Genomic DNA, 14,898 nt, shown 5'->3' with positions numbered 1-14,898 from the left:
TGGACTGGATCCCAACAGGGAATTTTCAGAGGCCATTAAAGGCTCTTTTACACCAAACGCATCTACTGGATACATATTAGTGTTTAATAAATATTACCAACTAGAAATTATGACTAGATATGTGGTTTTAGAGGCATAAACCCCTATATTCCATCCAGGAGTCCTAAGTGGTGTTGACATTCAGAGGATTTACATTCTAGGTTGATTAAAACCCACAGAGATGTATTTCCCTATGAAATCATCAGGATCGGGGTTAGGATATACTTCTTTAAGTCTAAACTTTTAACTTAAAAACCTCAAAAGTAAATATCTACTCCAGGCTCAATTTGGACATGAGCTGGGAACCAACAGCCATGATCAAAGCAAGGCAGGCCTCTGATCAAAGTACCACTTAAGACTCTTGGTTCTAGAATCGCACCACAGAGCCCAAAGGTATGGCAGGCACAGAAAGAACTTTAGTGACTGTATCACCTGCCCGAAAAAACTTTCTCAAAATCATTGTCCTAAACTGTAAAAGCAAAAGAGATTTTTAAAATCTTGTGCCACTGCTTCCTAATAATAGAATTGCAAGAGCAAAAGTAATTTCAAATAGTGATTGGAGATAAGAAAAACGCACAACACATGGATTTGTACAATATCATTAATTAATATGCTCATGTTTTCTTTATGTAAACCCAGAAACTTATCTCTACTTGAAAATTGTTTTCAACACTCACATGAATATGGACAACAGCATTCAGTTTTAACCACTAGAGTGAACACGACTTGAAGCTGTCCTTGGGAAATATTCAGATAATATGAAAACAGACTAAGTAGAGAAATGAGGTATTCTATACCAGTTTTGCAAACCACCAAAGCTTATTTGAAAAATTAAAAAGAATAAGCCAACTGATAAAGTAAAACCAGATATTATCTCAACATATCTCAGACCTCCTGGTCCTTCCTGGTAGTCTCATGATATATAATTTGAGAAATTTACTCTCTTTTCCTAAGGAAAGAAAAGAGAGGAAGAGAAGAAAGAAAGTTTATCGCATTTCTTTATTATACAAACTCCCAGTTGTAATATGCAGAGCCCCAAACATTATAAGACTGTAAGTTTCCTTGCCATCCAGGGAAAGAGCTGAAAAACAAGTTCGTTGACACCTCAGTTATCTGTTCTTGTCAAAATTTGACTCAGCTATTGTATTGCATATCTAATCCAGTTCCTTCTTTCTAAACTTCCAATTCCTAGAGAGAAAGTTCTCCTAATTAAAATGTATGCCTACACTACTCCCAAAAAAGATGTTAATGTGGATATTTTAATATAATACTCCATGGTGTTTTACGTAGAGAAACTGAATTATGCTGTTTAAGGTGACTGAATAAATGTTCAGAGTGGCAGCTAACATCATTGGGATTTAGACTCCTAAATACAAGACACAACAAAGCCCCTAATAGAGTCCAGCCCTCGAGCAAGGTATTTTGTTTGTTTGTTTGTGCTTGTTTCTCTCTACTATTTAATCAAGTTGGATTGTAGTGTCTTACTTGGTAAATAATATTATCATTTTTAAACCATATCTTTTAGTGTTTGGTCCTTATTTTTTAGTAAGCACATACATGTCTCCACTAGATCCCCCTGGATGGTAATATTTCTATTTTTAAATTAGAAATAAATTTAACACTAAACTAAAAACTAAAACTAAACAGAGGAGAGATTTCTAATTTAACACCCATATGCATAAAAATAGGGCTCACACTTTGTTTCTCCCATAGAGTTATATATAAACAGTCTTCTACATCCAAGTCTTTTTCAATAACTATACAACTTGGAACATCTCAGATTTTTCCATAATCCCTTGAGACTTAATTGGAATTTTCTTTTACTTCCACCATCACCAGTAATAGGTGTGCACGTGTAATAAGGGTAAAACTAAAAAACATGTGTTTGTCTTCTTGAAAATCTGCTATATCTGTGACATTATCTACAAGTTTATATTACAGCAGAAAACAAATATACATTACCCTTCTGTGTTTTATAAGGGTCAAATATCTGTAATTTAATTTTGCTTAAGACAGTGCTCTAATACACTTTTAGCTTACTTAGGCAATTTGGTTCTCTTTTGTTGAAGGAGAATTTAAAATTTCAAAAATATCTTCTATGTCATAAACAAACAACTCTATTCTCACACTCTAACTTCTAATGTAGCTAACCCATTCCTTAATAGATGCTAGATTGAAGGATATTTCTTAGGTGTTTCTCTTTCCGACAGTACAGTGAAACTCAATGTTCAGAGATTGCCTCCTAGTACAGAACACATGCTAGACAGAAATTACAAATATTTGTTAATGAATGCATTAATTGATGGGAAAGTAAGGGGAATCCCTAAGCCTAGAAACTGCTTGAAAGCAGGAATCCAGAAGGTTAAACAGTTCTGAAGATGGTATTCACCTTGCGTATATCTGTTAAACTAAGAGGAACAGGGCTTGGGGTTTAGTTGGCTTCAAAAGGGAGGTCAGATTGGAGAAGCCAAACAAACTCAAACCCCCTGAATGGAGGTGCCAATCTCACTCAGAGACATGGGTGAAAAACAAATTTAGAAGAATATAAATTTGATAAAACATTATAAGTAATTTTTGGGCTTATTCCAGGAATGCAAAGTAGGTTCAACATTAGAAAATCTATTAATATAAATCATTAACATAAATAGATTGAGTGGAGAAAATCACTATCATTATCAACATTAATTCCTAAAAAGAAATTTTAGACTAGAAATAAGAGGAAAACTCTAGTGATAAAAGCTGTCTACAGAAAAACCTATAAAATACACATAATTAATGGTGAAATATTTAAAACATTCTTTCTTAAACAAGAATAAGACAAAAATCCTGCTGTCATCACTCTTGTTTGAGACTGTAATGGGGGTTCTAGCATAAAATAAGAGAACACAAATGAAAGAAACAAAACTGTGAAATAAGAAGAGGTATGGGGAGGTCATCAACTGTTCTGGTAATAGCTTTCTCTTAATCTGCAAAATGCATGTTTTAGTTGTATCCTTTAAGTGGTTCAAATATGAGGTATGTGTATATATTTCTCAATGAATGAAATATTTCATATATGTTTAATAAAAGAAAAGCAAAGAAATGTTAGAGCATTTTAAGAATCAAATACAAAACTAATACGGAAATCAGAATAAAGTAACTTTATACTTATTTTAATTATATGTGAGTTTCAGTTCCTCTGAAATATAACCACTGGTAAATATATTCAATCTAAGGCAACACTAATTTTAGGTTTGAGGGTTTTCAAAAACCCAAAAAGATTCTAAAAGTTCTGTTACGGATAATCCCAAAGAAACAGCAGTATGTCACCTACTTCACTGGTAATACACTGTAGGACCATTTTCACTGAGTCTGTTGTGGTCTGTTTTTTTTGTTTGCTTGTTTTCTTCTTCCCTACACAACTGTACTTGCAGCCATTAGAGCTGGAACCAAAGAAAAGATTTATGTGTTACTCCATTCTTAGAGGCAAGGAAACCACATGCTTTTGAACTACTGTGACTTACTCTATCTCAGCTGAGAAATGACCGTAGTTGATTTCCTCAAGAATCAAATGTTTAAAAGGGGCCTTAACAATTTAGCAGATTTACTTGTTTAAATCCTTTGGTTGAGCCAATGAGACATTTTCATTTCACTCTTGTCAGTCCCATTATTTTATATTTCTTTTTTCTACTCAGAAGAGACTAATCGAGAAGAAACACCGAATTTCTTTACCCTCTGGAAACCTGATTCCACTTTGCACTGTTTTTCTCTCAATCAGCCTTTTAGGGGGCTTTTTGCTAGCTATCTCCTACCATATCTGTTAAAAATTAAAATCTGTATTTTACAGCTTTTTAACTCAGGCCAGCCAATCTGATAAGATATTATACTGGTTTTCCTTCCTGACTTAACTGCTTCATGTTATTTTTCATAAAAATCTGTACCTCTTTTGAAAATTTTTCACCTTACTTCAGAAGTAACGTGACAAATTAGCTAAGAAATATAATAAGATTTATTACACAATCTCAAAGCTAGCTGGTTAATTGCAATTTACCACAGTTAAAGAAGACAGTCAATTAGAGGTAATCAAAAAGTTAGACCATAAAATCCACATGGAATTAGTCAAGTTTCACATGACTTAGAGGTTTAGATTTCACTTAAATTATGAATTTTTTCCTTCATAAAATGATATTCCTTCCACATACTTGTTTCTTGAAATCTGCAACCATGTGAAGTTGAAATTGAAGTGTCAATTTTACAGAAATCCAGGAAAAAAGAAAAATTGTCAAATGTTGCATGGCTGAAACAACTATTTAGTTTCTGTTTTTCTATATCTAAATGGGCAATATTTGTCATTTGCATAAGGAGGCGTCAAATATAGGATGTGTGAGTAATCACCCTTAGAGTTTCAAATACGTGCATCATGATATACACATCTTTTTTATCTATCATTTCACATATTTACATTAGAAAAAGGCATTAAAATAAATGTTTTCTTGTTAAATTTTCCTTGGATGAACGCTGCTTCATTGTTCCTAATTATTTTAAGAAATTGTTTCCAAACAATTAAAAAGCATAGTCGTATGTTCTCTAAAACAAATTGATATAGAGTTAATAAACCAACCATTCTAAAGAGCTGATTTGATTTTTCATCTATAACTTGAAAAAATGTAAATGCCTTTTAGCACACCAGCTATGCTGCCTGTATGTTATCATTCTTTTTTATCTATATGTGCCTACTGATCTGTTTATCTATAATAACTTTGTTAGTCTCTGCTTATGACCTTAATCACTAAGGAAGTCAGTGAGTAGATGGTTTTAGGGAAGCCTGGTGAAGAGTTAGAGATGTGGACAAATCACCCAGATGGAGAAGTCCCACATAGATAGGAAGTCACGGGGAAGGTAACTTAGAAATTCAATGACACATATATTGACCCCGTACTATAACCCAAGTAGTGGTCTAGATTCTATACAGAAAGGAAAATGAAGGCAGTCTTTGGACAGAACCTTGCAGAATGAATCAGTTTGGGGAGGAGGCAAAACCATACAAGAGACAGCTGTGGAAAATGAGAGACAGTCAAAATTGTGTAGTGGCCTTGAAAGCCAGAGAGCAGAAATCAGTGGTGCCAAATTCTGTAACAGCCAAAGACACACAGGGATTTAGATAAGGCCAGAGGCCAAGAAGGAAAGTGATCATACATTTAACCTCCTTGTAATGAATTAAGAAATGCTTGTTTCAAGCAAATGCTAATCAATACAGTTTATAAAAAACGGTGCTTTAAACACATGCTTCAAAAAAAAAACCTTTTAAATATTATGTGGCTTGCTCATTAAAGCAGTCATCAAAGAAAATTTCCTTTTTCCTAAGCACAAAAATGCAAAGAGTTATTGTGAAATCAGCAAACTGTGGTAATCAACTATGTCTAGTATTTTCCTGACATTATCAACCACATAATGAGATAGGACTTGCGGTTTACATAGTCCAAATCAGCTATCCTTTCTCCACTATCCAGATTTAAACCATAAATTAGCAACACAGTCACTATGACAGGCTCTACCCATCATCATTTGCATCCAATCAGTTAATGACTGGCAGCTGTCTGCAGGACCAATTACTGAAGGCAGCAGCTTTCATGTATAATGCTTCATGAGGCTTAAAATCATATTCTGTTAAAGTACACGGAAGACTGAAGTACTCCAAAATTTGCAAAGGCTTTCAATGGAGGGAAAGAAAAACTAACTCAATGAAATAACTGTCATCTCAGACAACCTTACATAAGACCGGCTTTAAAGAGTTTCTAATCTTTGGCTAGGCTCAAATAACATCACCGACTTAGAAAAATCTACCTTAAGGAAGATTACTACCAGTCTCATAATTGCTAAAGAAGTCACTGTAGTCAGAACTATATTTATTAGCATGTTATAAACAGAAAAAAATCAGGAACCTGGATTTTAAAAGTTTTGCCTTGTATCAAAATGGAAGTGTATGTCACAGAAGGCACTCGTGGAGTCCAAAACTAACTCCACTCCCAATTCTATCCCTCTTATTATGGAGCATGCCTCAGCACCTGGTATATCAACAGCATATTTTACACTTTCACTTCCTTTAATGCATGCACATTTTATCTCTCAACAGGTTCTCTAAACTCTTTAAGGAGAAGGATTATGACTAACGTTTATTAGTCAGTGTATTCATTACTGAATGCCCTCTCTCTACCAGGCACTGTCCTAGTCGTTACATATATAGCATTAAAAAAAATGCGAAACTCCCTGCCTTCTTGTGTCATGCATTTTAATGGACACTGACAATGCATTCAAACAATAAACACAGAAACATGGAAAATATAGTATGTCAAATGGTCCTAAGTGTTACGGGAAAAACAAAGTATGGAAAGAGGATAGGGAATGCTAGACAAGGCAGAAGCAGAGGGGTAGTTGCAATTTTTCAAAAAGTAGACAGTTTTACATAAAGCACCTTACTGATAATGCAACACTGGACTGGAGACCTAGAGGAGGTGAGGGAGATAGAGGTGAGACTCTCCTGGGAAACACATTCCAAGAAGAAGCAATGACAAGTGCCAAAGCCCTGAGGCACGGGCTTATCTGGAATAGAGAAGGCACATCAAAGGGGGCCAGTAGGGCTGGAGTGAAGCAAGTGAAGGCAAGGCTGGGAGATGTATAGTGTCAAGTCTCTGATTGTGTGCTTTGACTTTGGGAGAAATGGGTGCCAGTAGAGGACTGGGGGCAGTGAACACCATACTCTGGTTTACGTTTCAAAGGAATCATTAGGGCTGCTGATGACAGGCAGATGCTAAGGATGGAAAACTGGAAGCAGGAGTTCAGCTCAGACATGCAAAAAGCTTGGAACTCATCACTCCCATTCTTACAACAAGAATACACTAAAGGAACTGCAAAACCAATGGCTTTTCTTGGGGACTTCCCTGGTGGCGCAGTGATTAAGAATCTGCCTGCCAATTCAGGGGACACGGGTTCGATCCCCGGTCCGGGAAGATTACACATGCCGTGGAGCAACTAAGCCTGTGCACCACAACTACTGCGCCTGTGCTCTAGAGCCTGCAAGCCACAACTACTGAACCCATGTGCCACAACTACTGAAGCCTGCATGCCTAGAGCCTGTGCTCCGCAACAAGAGAAGTCACCGCAATGAGAAGCCCATGCACCACAAGGAAGAGTAGCCCCCGCTCGCCGCAACTAGAGAAACCCCTCGTGCAGCAACAAAGACCCAACACAGCCAAAAAATAAATAAATAAAATAAAAATTAAAAAAAAAAAAAAAAGAATATGCTAAAGGAACTGCAAAACCAACAGCTTTTCTTGGAACCATCAGTGAATTGAGGTCACTGGGCAAACCATCACCAGGAAATCTGGAGAGACTGGAAAATCCAGTCATGCAGAGATGAGATTACCTGGAGCAGAAACTGATAGGAACAAGTAACTGGCGATTTTGAGAGGAGTTGCTGGAAGCTGAGTTTTGGAAGAGCTTCAGTAAGAGGGAGAAACTCCTGGAGGCCACGGTCTTAGGGGCCTCTACTCTTTTGTGGGTTTTACCTCCAGGGACGCCCGTTCTCACACTGAAGAGCCAAGAAACAGGCCTTCCTGGCTCTACAAGAGGAGGAGAAATATAAATTTTATGAAATAAGCCCTGATCCTCCTTCATAGCAAAGGTCTACTCTCCAGGGGAGTGGCCTTACCCAGAGCTGTGGGGGACAGTCCTCCCTATCACCCCCATCCGCTTTGGCCCTCCTGTCCCAACTAGGAGACACAGGGAAAGCCAAGAAACTCTCACAAAGCTCACAGCCTAGAGGCACTAGGATTTAATCACCAAATAGGAGGACACTTCCCTTCTCCTACATTTAACCAACACACTTACAGGGCTCCATTATAAAAATGGTGAATTTACAGCGGAAAGAGATGCAAAATACAGACTCCGACTTCTTGGGGTAGCCCAAAAACAACAGGGGAGACAAGAACAAGGACACCAGGGAAATACAATGCCTCTGGCACCTATAGCTACAGCAAACATTAAACCCACGCCCAACTCAGAGCCAGATTAACATTAAAACTCACATTAAGCCTATTTACCTAAGTTCCTACTACCTGATACATCATGTCCCACTTTCACAAAAGCATGCTAAAAGGCAAGAAGATAGAAGCAAGGAGATTACTTTAGAGGCTTTTAGTAACAATCTGATGAAAGATGATGGTGACTTTAGCCATGATGTTAGCAGTGGAGGGGGTAAAATGTGGTCAAGTTCTGGATGTACTTTTGAAGACAGAGCAGAGAGGATTTGCTGATGAAATGGACGTAGGGGGCAAAAGAAAAAGAGGAGGTATGGATGACTCCTAAGTGTTGGTCAGAGCTTTTGAGAAAATGGAGTTGCCACCAACTGAGATGGTAAATGCTGTAAGTAAAGCAGCTGGCTGGGGAGCAGGTTGGGGAGGGGGCATTATTCAGGAATTCAATTTCTGATGTCTCAAAAGATTTATACTATTGGTCAGCTGTGTACTCATTTAACTAATAAAATCTGGAGTACCTAAATACTATAGCACTTCTTAAGTACTAAGAAGGAGACATGGAAATATATCAGAAACCAAAGACATGCTTAATAATTGTTTTACTGAGTAAATGGATGAATGAAGAAATAAATGATCAGTCATCTTAACCATGTCACCAAAATAACTTCAGCAAAATCAGAATCATAAGTGTCAGCAGTACAGTAGCTAATGCTGGAAAATATCTAGGAGTTTACAAAATGCTTTCGCTTACTCTGGGACAGAGACTGCTACTTACACTAGCATCTCAGTATCTGCCCTCCCCTTCTTCAAGAGTAATAAAATTTGGCTGGGTGCTTAGCTTCCCAAAATAAAGATAACATTTCTCAGCCTTCCTTGTAGCTAGGTGTGGCCAACAGTCTGGGAGCAAGCATGGTGTGGCAATTTCTGTGATATGCTCTTAAAGAGAATGGGAACACCCACCATTTGCCCTTTCTCTCCCTCTTCCTGTTAGCTGAAGTGCTGATGTGATGCTGAGGCATCTTGGACCACTCGGACAGGGTGACACTACTGAGATGGCAAGGGAACAAAAGCAAAGGAGCACGGGTCCAGAAAACCCACGGCGCCATCTTATCAGCGCTGGACCGCACAGGCTTAGATTGTCACATGAAAGAATAAAGCTTCTATCTTATTTAAGCCACTGTTATCTTGGCTCTTTGTTACAGTAGCTTAACCTGAAACTTAAGCAATACATTTAGCAAATCCTTAGAACAACCCTGTGATGAAATTAATATGCTGGGGTTTTTCTTTTAATTCCTTACCGTGTATCTCTTTCAAACAGCAGGAAAATAAACTAGCAACATAGCCTTGTTTTATATATTTACATGTACCAGTGAAGAAAAACTAGCTGAAAAGCATTCTGTGAGAACTGATTGCAACAATTTTTACAGCAAGATTGGGGTTCAGGCATTCAATAAACTGTGCTGCACTCACTACCTAAAACGCCACATGGTAAAGATTTTTCCAAGAGAATTGAGAAATTCTATGCTCTGTATTAGCTCAATTTTAATGTTTCTACTCCCATTAAAATCTCTGCAATCTATTAAGCATTATAAGTACCAACAATTAGTCCCTTGGCTGAAAGAAATGAGTAGTGGTTCACTGAACCCTTGACTTAATTGGTAATCGATAGGGATGCCAGAGTTGTTTCTGGGGCATCTAGATCTTTGGATATATATATATCCTGATACATATCAGCAGGCCATTCCATTCATTAGGAACAGTTTCACACATTCAGTATTTGAATAACTGGTACAGAAATGTGTTGGAAAAAGTGGAAAAAGCCCAGTTCAAATGCTATGCAAGCAACCATAATTTAAAGGGTAAAACACTAAAAAATGCCTTATGAAGAACAAGACTCTTTGGCACTATTTACTATGGTATATTTCTACACTTAAAATGTACACTTATTTTCATTCAACTGCTCTCTAGCTTCTCTCATCATTCATTGCCTAAACCAGAGAGATCACTGAATTAACAGCTTTTGACTATTCATTTATGCTTTAAAGGCTACTTTCTACTCAAGCAATAAATTCTGAGATTTACTAAAATAATTTAAATCAAAAGCAGTAATGAAAAATATGCTCCATCTTCTCCTTGTATAGTGAAAAGTTTATTTCCTTAAGTGACTTAAGGACTTTCAAATAAGAATATGCGAACTGCTTGGCAATACCCAGATTATTTAGTCTCTGCAAAGCTAAGGGTGACTCACACTTGCACGCACACATACTGAGGATACCTATAGACACCATGTCAAGGTTCAGAGGTGGCCTTACCTCCAAATCTTTTAAAGATATCAGTGTAAGCCTCGTGGTATTTCCTCAGGCGGTGCTTGGAAAAGAGAAGAGCTAAACTATACTTACGTGGGATAACGTGACTTTCATTGCATGATGAAAAGAGATGATGTCCGTATCAGTATTTTAGAATGTGGAAACCAAGCCCTTTTTTAAATTCTTACGATAGTCAGTATTTTTACACAATAGGAGCTCTAATTCCTCTGGACAAGTATAGTCAGAAACATAGGAAAACACTTCCCTGTTCCAAATATGGAATGCTGGATGTTTCTAAAATAATGGTACTGCTCCCTCGCTTAAAAAAAACAAAAATTATCAGTATTGAGTAAAAGAACCTCTTCTTCCTTAATACTGTGTGTTTTAAGGCAAGAAGCAAAGATATAAAAAGGCAGAAAAAGTACACCGTCCAGGCAAAAGCATAAAATAAAATATTACCTTTAGCTGGGTTTACTTTTATCCCTGACCTATACAGCATTTCCTCATTCTGCCAGTCTCCGTTCCTGATCGCCGTCTTCAGTCCATAGAAAACAATTAACGTAGCTGTAGCGTAAAAAATCAAGCTCTTGAGAAACCGCTTTTGGACTTTGACATAAAGGGCTCTCGCACCCACTGTAATGAGGAGGCAGAAGCCCATACTAGGGATATACAATACTCGCTCTGCAATTACAAAGCCAACATAGAAAAACAGGTTCGTGGCAGGAACGAAGGGTATTATTAACAAAGATAAAGACAAAACAACAATGTTCTCTGTAGAAGGAAGCCGTGTTCTCTGTGACACGTTATTTTTAATGCCATTTTCTACTTTGGATGGAAAGCTGGGCTTAATCTCTGAGTTCCGGTACTCCACCTCTGAGTGGCAGCTATGTCCATTTGCATTCTGCTTGCCATTTGTTACAAATTTCCCGTTGCAGTCTCCTTCTACGCTTGGGCTCTTCAAACCATAGTAGGCAAGGAGGAGGAGTCCAGTATAGAAGGCCACAGTGTGTAGGTTTCTCCAATCACAAATTGTTTTGAGCAGAGGCACGGCATCCATTGACCAATCAAAACTGAGGGTATCTGGGCAGAGCAATAGCCAAAGGTTCTTGGTTGGCAAGTAGAAGAAGGTAAGTGTCCGAGCCAGGAGGCTATCCGAATCAGCAGCTGGGTTGTCAGAGTTGGAAAAGCTTGGTGGTTTGTTTCCCATCCAGTATAAACGGGCACCCAAAAGGGAAGTTCCCCAGAAAGTTAACAAGCTAATGCTGAGAAAAAGAGACAAGTTCTTCCTCTGAAACCAAAAGAGAGGGGGGGAAAAAATTAAGAACATCATCAAGACAACATAGGAATACAACACTTAGAGATGAAAAATACTTTAAATGGGCAACTAAAAACAGAGCATTAGGTTTCAAATACGTGACTTCGTTTCCATCTCCTTTAAACATGCTTACAGATACTGTAAGCTTAAAAAAAATAGACTATGGAATTCTACTCTGCATATAACTTTTGATGAGTATCTTTTCTTCTTGTTCCTCTCTAAATACCAATAACCAAAGCTTCAATTTCTTGACCTCTATAAAACAGGTTGAATACATTTCCCTCCCGAAACTGGTGTCAGGTCAACATCAGACTACAAAGTGGAAGTACTTAGCACTGTATATGGGATATAGTAGACATCTAATAAATGTCTTCTTTCATTTTATAGTTTAGATTCTGGCGAAAACAAAGAGCAGACGTGCCAAAAAATATGGAGTATGACAGGATTCTGCATGGCTCAATCGCATTTAGCTACAGGTATCCCCGCTTTTCAAAAGTTCACTTTACGCCACCTTGCTTTTACAAAAGACCTAAATTAGTACCTATTTTCATTAACAACAACCAACATGCAAAGAGGATTTTCACTTTTACAAAAAAGGTGAAAAGTGAAAATAGGTTCAGCATTTGTTTTTGCAGGGAGCCATCTACAGAGGCAGTGCGTACCCCAGTGAGCGGCACCTCCAAGCTCCTTCCCCAGGAGCTATACTCAGCATCAAGCTGCCATAGCTTTAAACTGTTTCTGTGAGCATTTGCACTTTATCTTGATTTATCTGGTACATCCCTAAGCAAGATGTGCCCTCAGGTAATAGCTTATTTGCTTTAAGCCATTTCGGCTTGCAAAAGGTTTCACAGGAACAATCTACTTTCGGATAGTAAAAACCATGGTATGTCTGTGCCAGTCCCCATTTAATAGTCTTGAATCTCCTTGCAGAATTTATAAACTGGGTTATCATCTGCTACCCTGTGCTCTCAGTGACATCAGTGACAGTAAACATCTAATAAGACTCCTCGTGAATTCTAAAATTTTCATGTCGATGATAACTTTTTAAAAATAAGATGACTTTAATAATGGACTTATTTCAAGAGAAAGACAGAAAATTGTGAGAGGAAGGCCAAAGGGCATCCCTGTTAATGAGAAATTTCTGGCAAACTCTTTCAACCTGAATAAGAATTTAGTGACCTCAAATAATTTAAGTCCTGAAGAAGCAGTGGGGAAGGGGGAAGGATGGACACCATATCCCAACTTTAACGATCCACTGCTAATGTGATCTCTTACTGCACACATTCTGGCACTATATAAAACTATCTTCCTCAAAGACATTCAGAAATGTGCTTGGAACCATGCAAAGAATATGCCAAATATTTAGTTTAAAAAACAATCTATAAAAGGCAACAAAAGCAAAAATAAACAAGTGGGACTACATCAAACCAAAAAGCTTCTGCACAGCAAAGGAAACCATCAAACAAAATAAAAAAGCCACCTACGGAATGGAAGATAATACTTGCAGGTCATGTGTCTGGTAAGGGGTTAATATACAAAATATATAAAGAACTCATACAACTTAATAGAAAAAAACAACAATCTGTTTAAAACATGGACAGCGGATTTGAACAGACATTTTTCCAGGGAAGATATACAGATGACCAATAGGTAAAGGAAAAAGTACTCAACATCACAAATCCTCAGGGAAATGCAAATCAAAACCACAATGAGATATCACCTCACACCTGTTAGAATGGCTATCGTCAACAAGACAAGAAATAGCAAGTGCTGGCAAGGAAGTGATGAAAAAGGAACACTTTTGCACTGTTGGTGGGAATGTAAAGTGGTGCAGCCACTATGGAGAACATTTTTGAGGCTCTTCAAAGAATTAAAAATAGAACTACCATATGATTCAGTAATTCCATTTCTGGGTATTTATCCAAAGAAAACTAAATCACTATCTTGAAAAGATACCTGCACACCCATGATCACTGTTCACTGCAGCATTATTTACAATAGCCAAGACATAGAAACAACCCAAATGTCCATCAATGGATGAATGGATAAAGAAAATGTGGCACATATATACAATGGAATATTATTCAACCATAAAAAAGAAAAGCCTGCCAATTGCAACAACACAGATAGACCCTGAAGGCATTACGCTAAGTGAAATAAATCAGACAGAGAAGGGCAAATATTGTATGATCTCATTTATGGTGGAATATTTTTAAAAAAGCAAAAAACTGAGCTCATAAATTAAAAAAAACAGATTGGTGGTTGCCAGAGGCAGGGGTTGGGGGGATGGGCAAAATGGTTGAAGGGATAAAGGTGGTCAAAAGGTAAAAAAAACCATCCAGTTATAAGATAAATAAGTCGTGGGGATGTAATGTATAGCACGGTGACTATAGTTAACAACACTGTATTGCAAATTTGAAAGTTGCTAAGAGAATAGATCTTAAATGTTGTTGTCACAAGAAAAAAAACAGAAATTTGTGTGTCTGTGGCGATGGATGTTAAGTAAACTTACTGTGGTACTCATTTTGCGATATATACATGTATCAAATCATCATGTAGTATACCTAAATCTAATACAATGTTAAATGTCAATTATACCCCCCAAAAAGAAAAAAATCTTAGTCCACAAAACAATATATTTTGAGCATGTACAAGTTCTATTAAAACAGTGTCTGTATTAAACTGTCACTGGCCTCTCCTCCTCTGACTCTCTCTTGTTCACCCCAACTCTAATTGCTGGAAGCCACAGAACTCATCACGGATGATCTGCTCCATCTCTACTCTGAACCGAATAATCTCAGCAAGGATCGTGATTTTAAAATTTATTAGTAAATACTAATGACACCACCTTAACTTTCCTTCATCTCCATGGTCATTTATCCAATTGCCTGTTGGGCACAGTCACAGACACCTTAGGTACCTCAGACTCAAGATGCCCAAAATAGAAATTGTTCATTAATATAGTATCACAGTATCACTAAATTCACAGAATTAACTGCCTCAGTGTTTTAAAAACATTTGTGGCAGACTGCTGCTCAAAATTAATTCATGTAATGTTATATGGAATTTTTAACGGTTGGGGGAGTAATATGTTCATTCATCACCAAGCTTTCAATTTCAGGTCTGCCCTATCAAAATGCAATGTTTGAAGACTCATTTTCATCTAAGAATATCTTTTGCAAACTATTCTTTTGCTCCCCTGAAATTCTACCTAGCAAAAGTCCTA

General features: G+C 37.4%; 1 protein-coding gene and 1 long non-coding RNA gene across 8 annotated transcripts in view; one reads left to right on the top strand and one right to left on the bottom strand.

The window, feature by feature from the left end:
- TMTC2 (transmembrane O-mannosyltransferase targeting cadherins 2) overlaps positions 1-14,898 on the bottom strand; it is an 889,086-nt gene that overhangs the window by 675,604 nt on the left and 198,584 nt on the right. For all 7 annotated transcript variants that reach the window (XR_014233387.1, XM_082350739.1, XM_082350740.1 and 4 more), the window contains exon 3: positions 10,817-11,645. Coding sequence is in view for 6 of the 7 variants with exons in the window: in XM_082350739.1 (XP_082206865.1) it covers positions 10,817-11,645 (829 nt within the window). In the remaining variant the exon portion in view is untranslated. The remainder of the gene's footprint in view (positions 1-10,816; positions 11,646-14,898) is intronic.
- The window catches only part of LOC309609382, a 266,481-nt gene that overhangs the window by 72,801 nt on the left and 178,782 nt on the right, over positions 1-14,898 (top strand). The window lies entirely within an intron of this gene.

Source organism: Balaenoptera borealis (assembly GCF_965194805.1).
Source record: "Balaenoptera borealis genome assembly, chromosome: 13".
Classification (NCBI taxonomy): Eukaryota; Metazoa; Chordata; class Mammalia; order Artiodactyla; family Balaenopteridae; genus Balaenoptera; species Balaenoptera borealis.
This window is presented reverse-complemented; position numbering and strand designations above follow the sequence as displayed.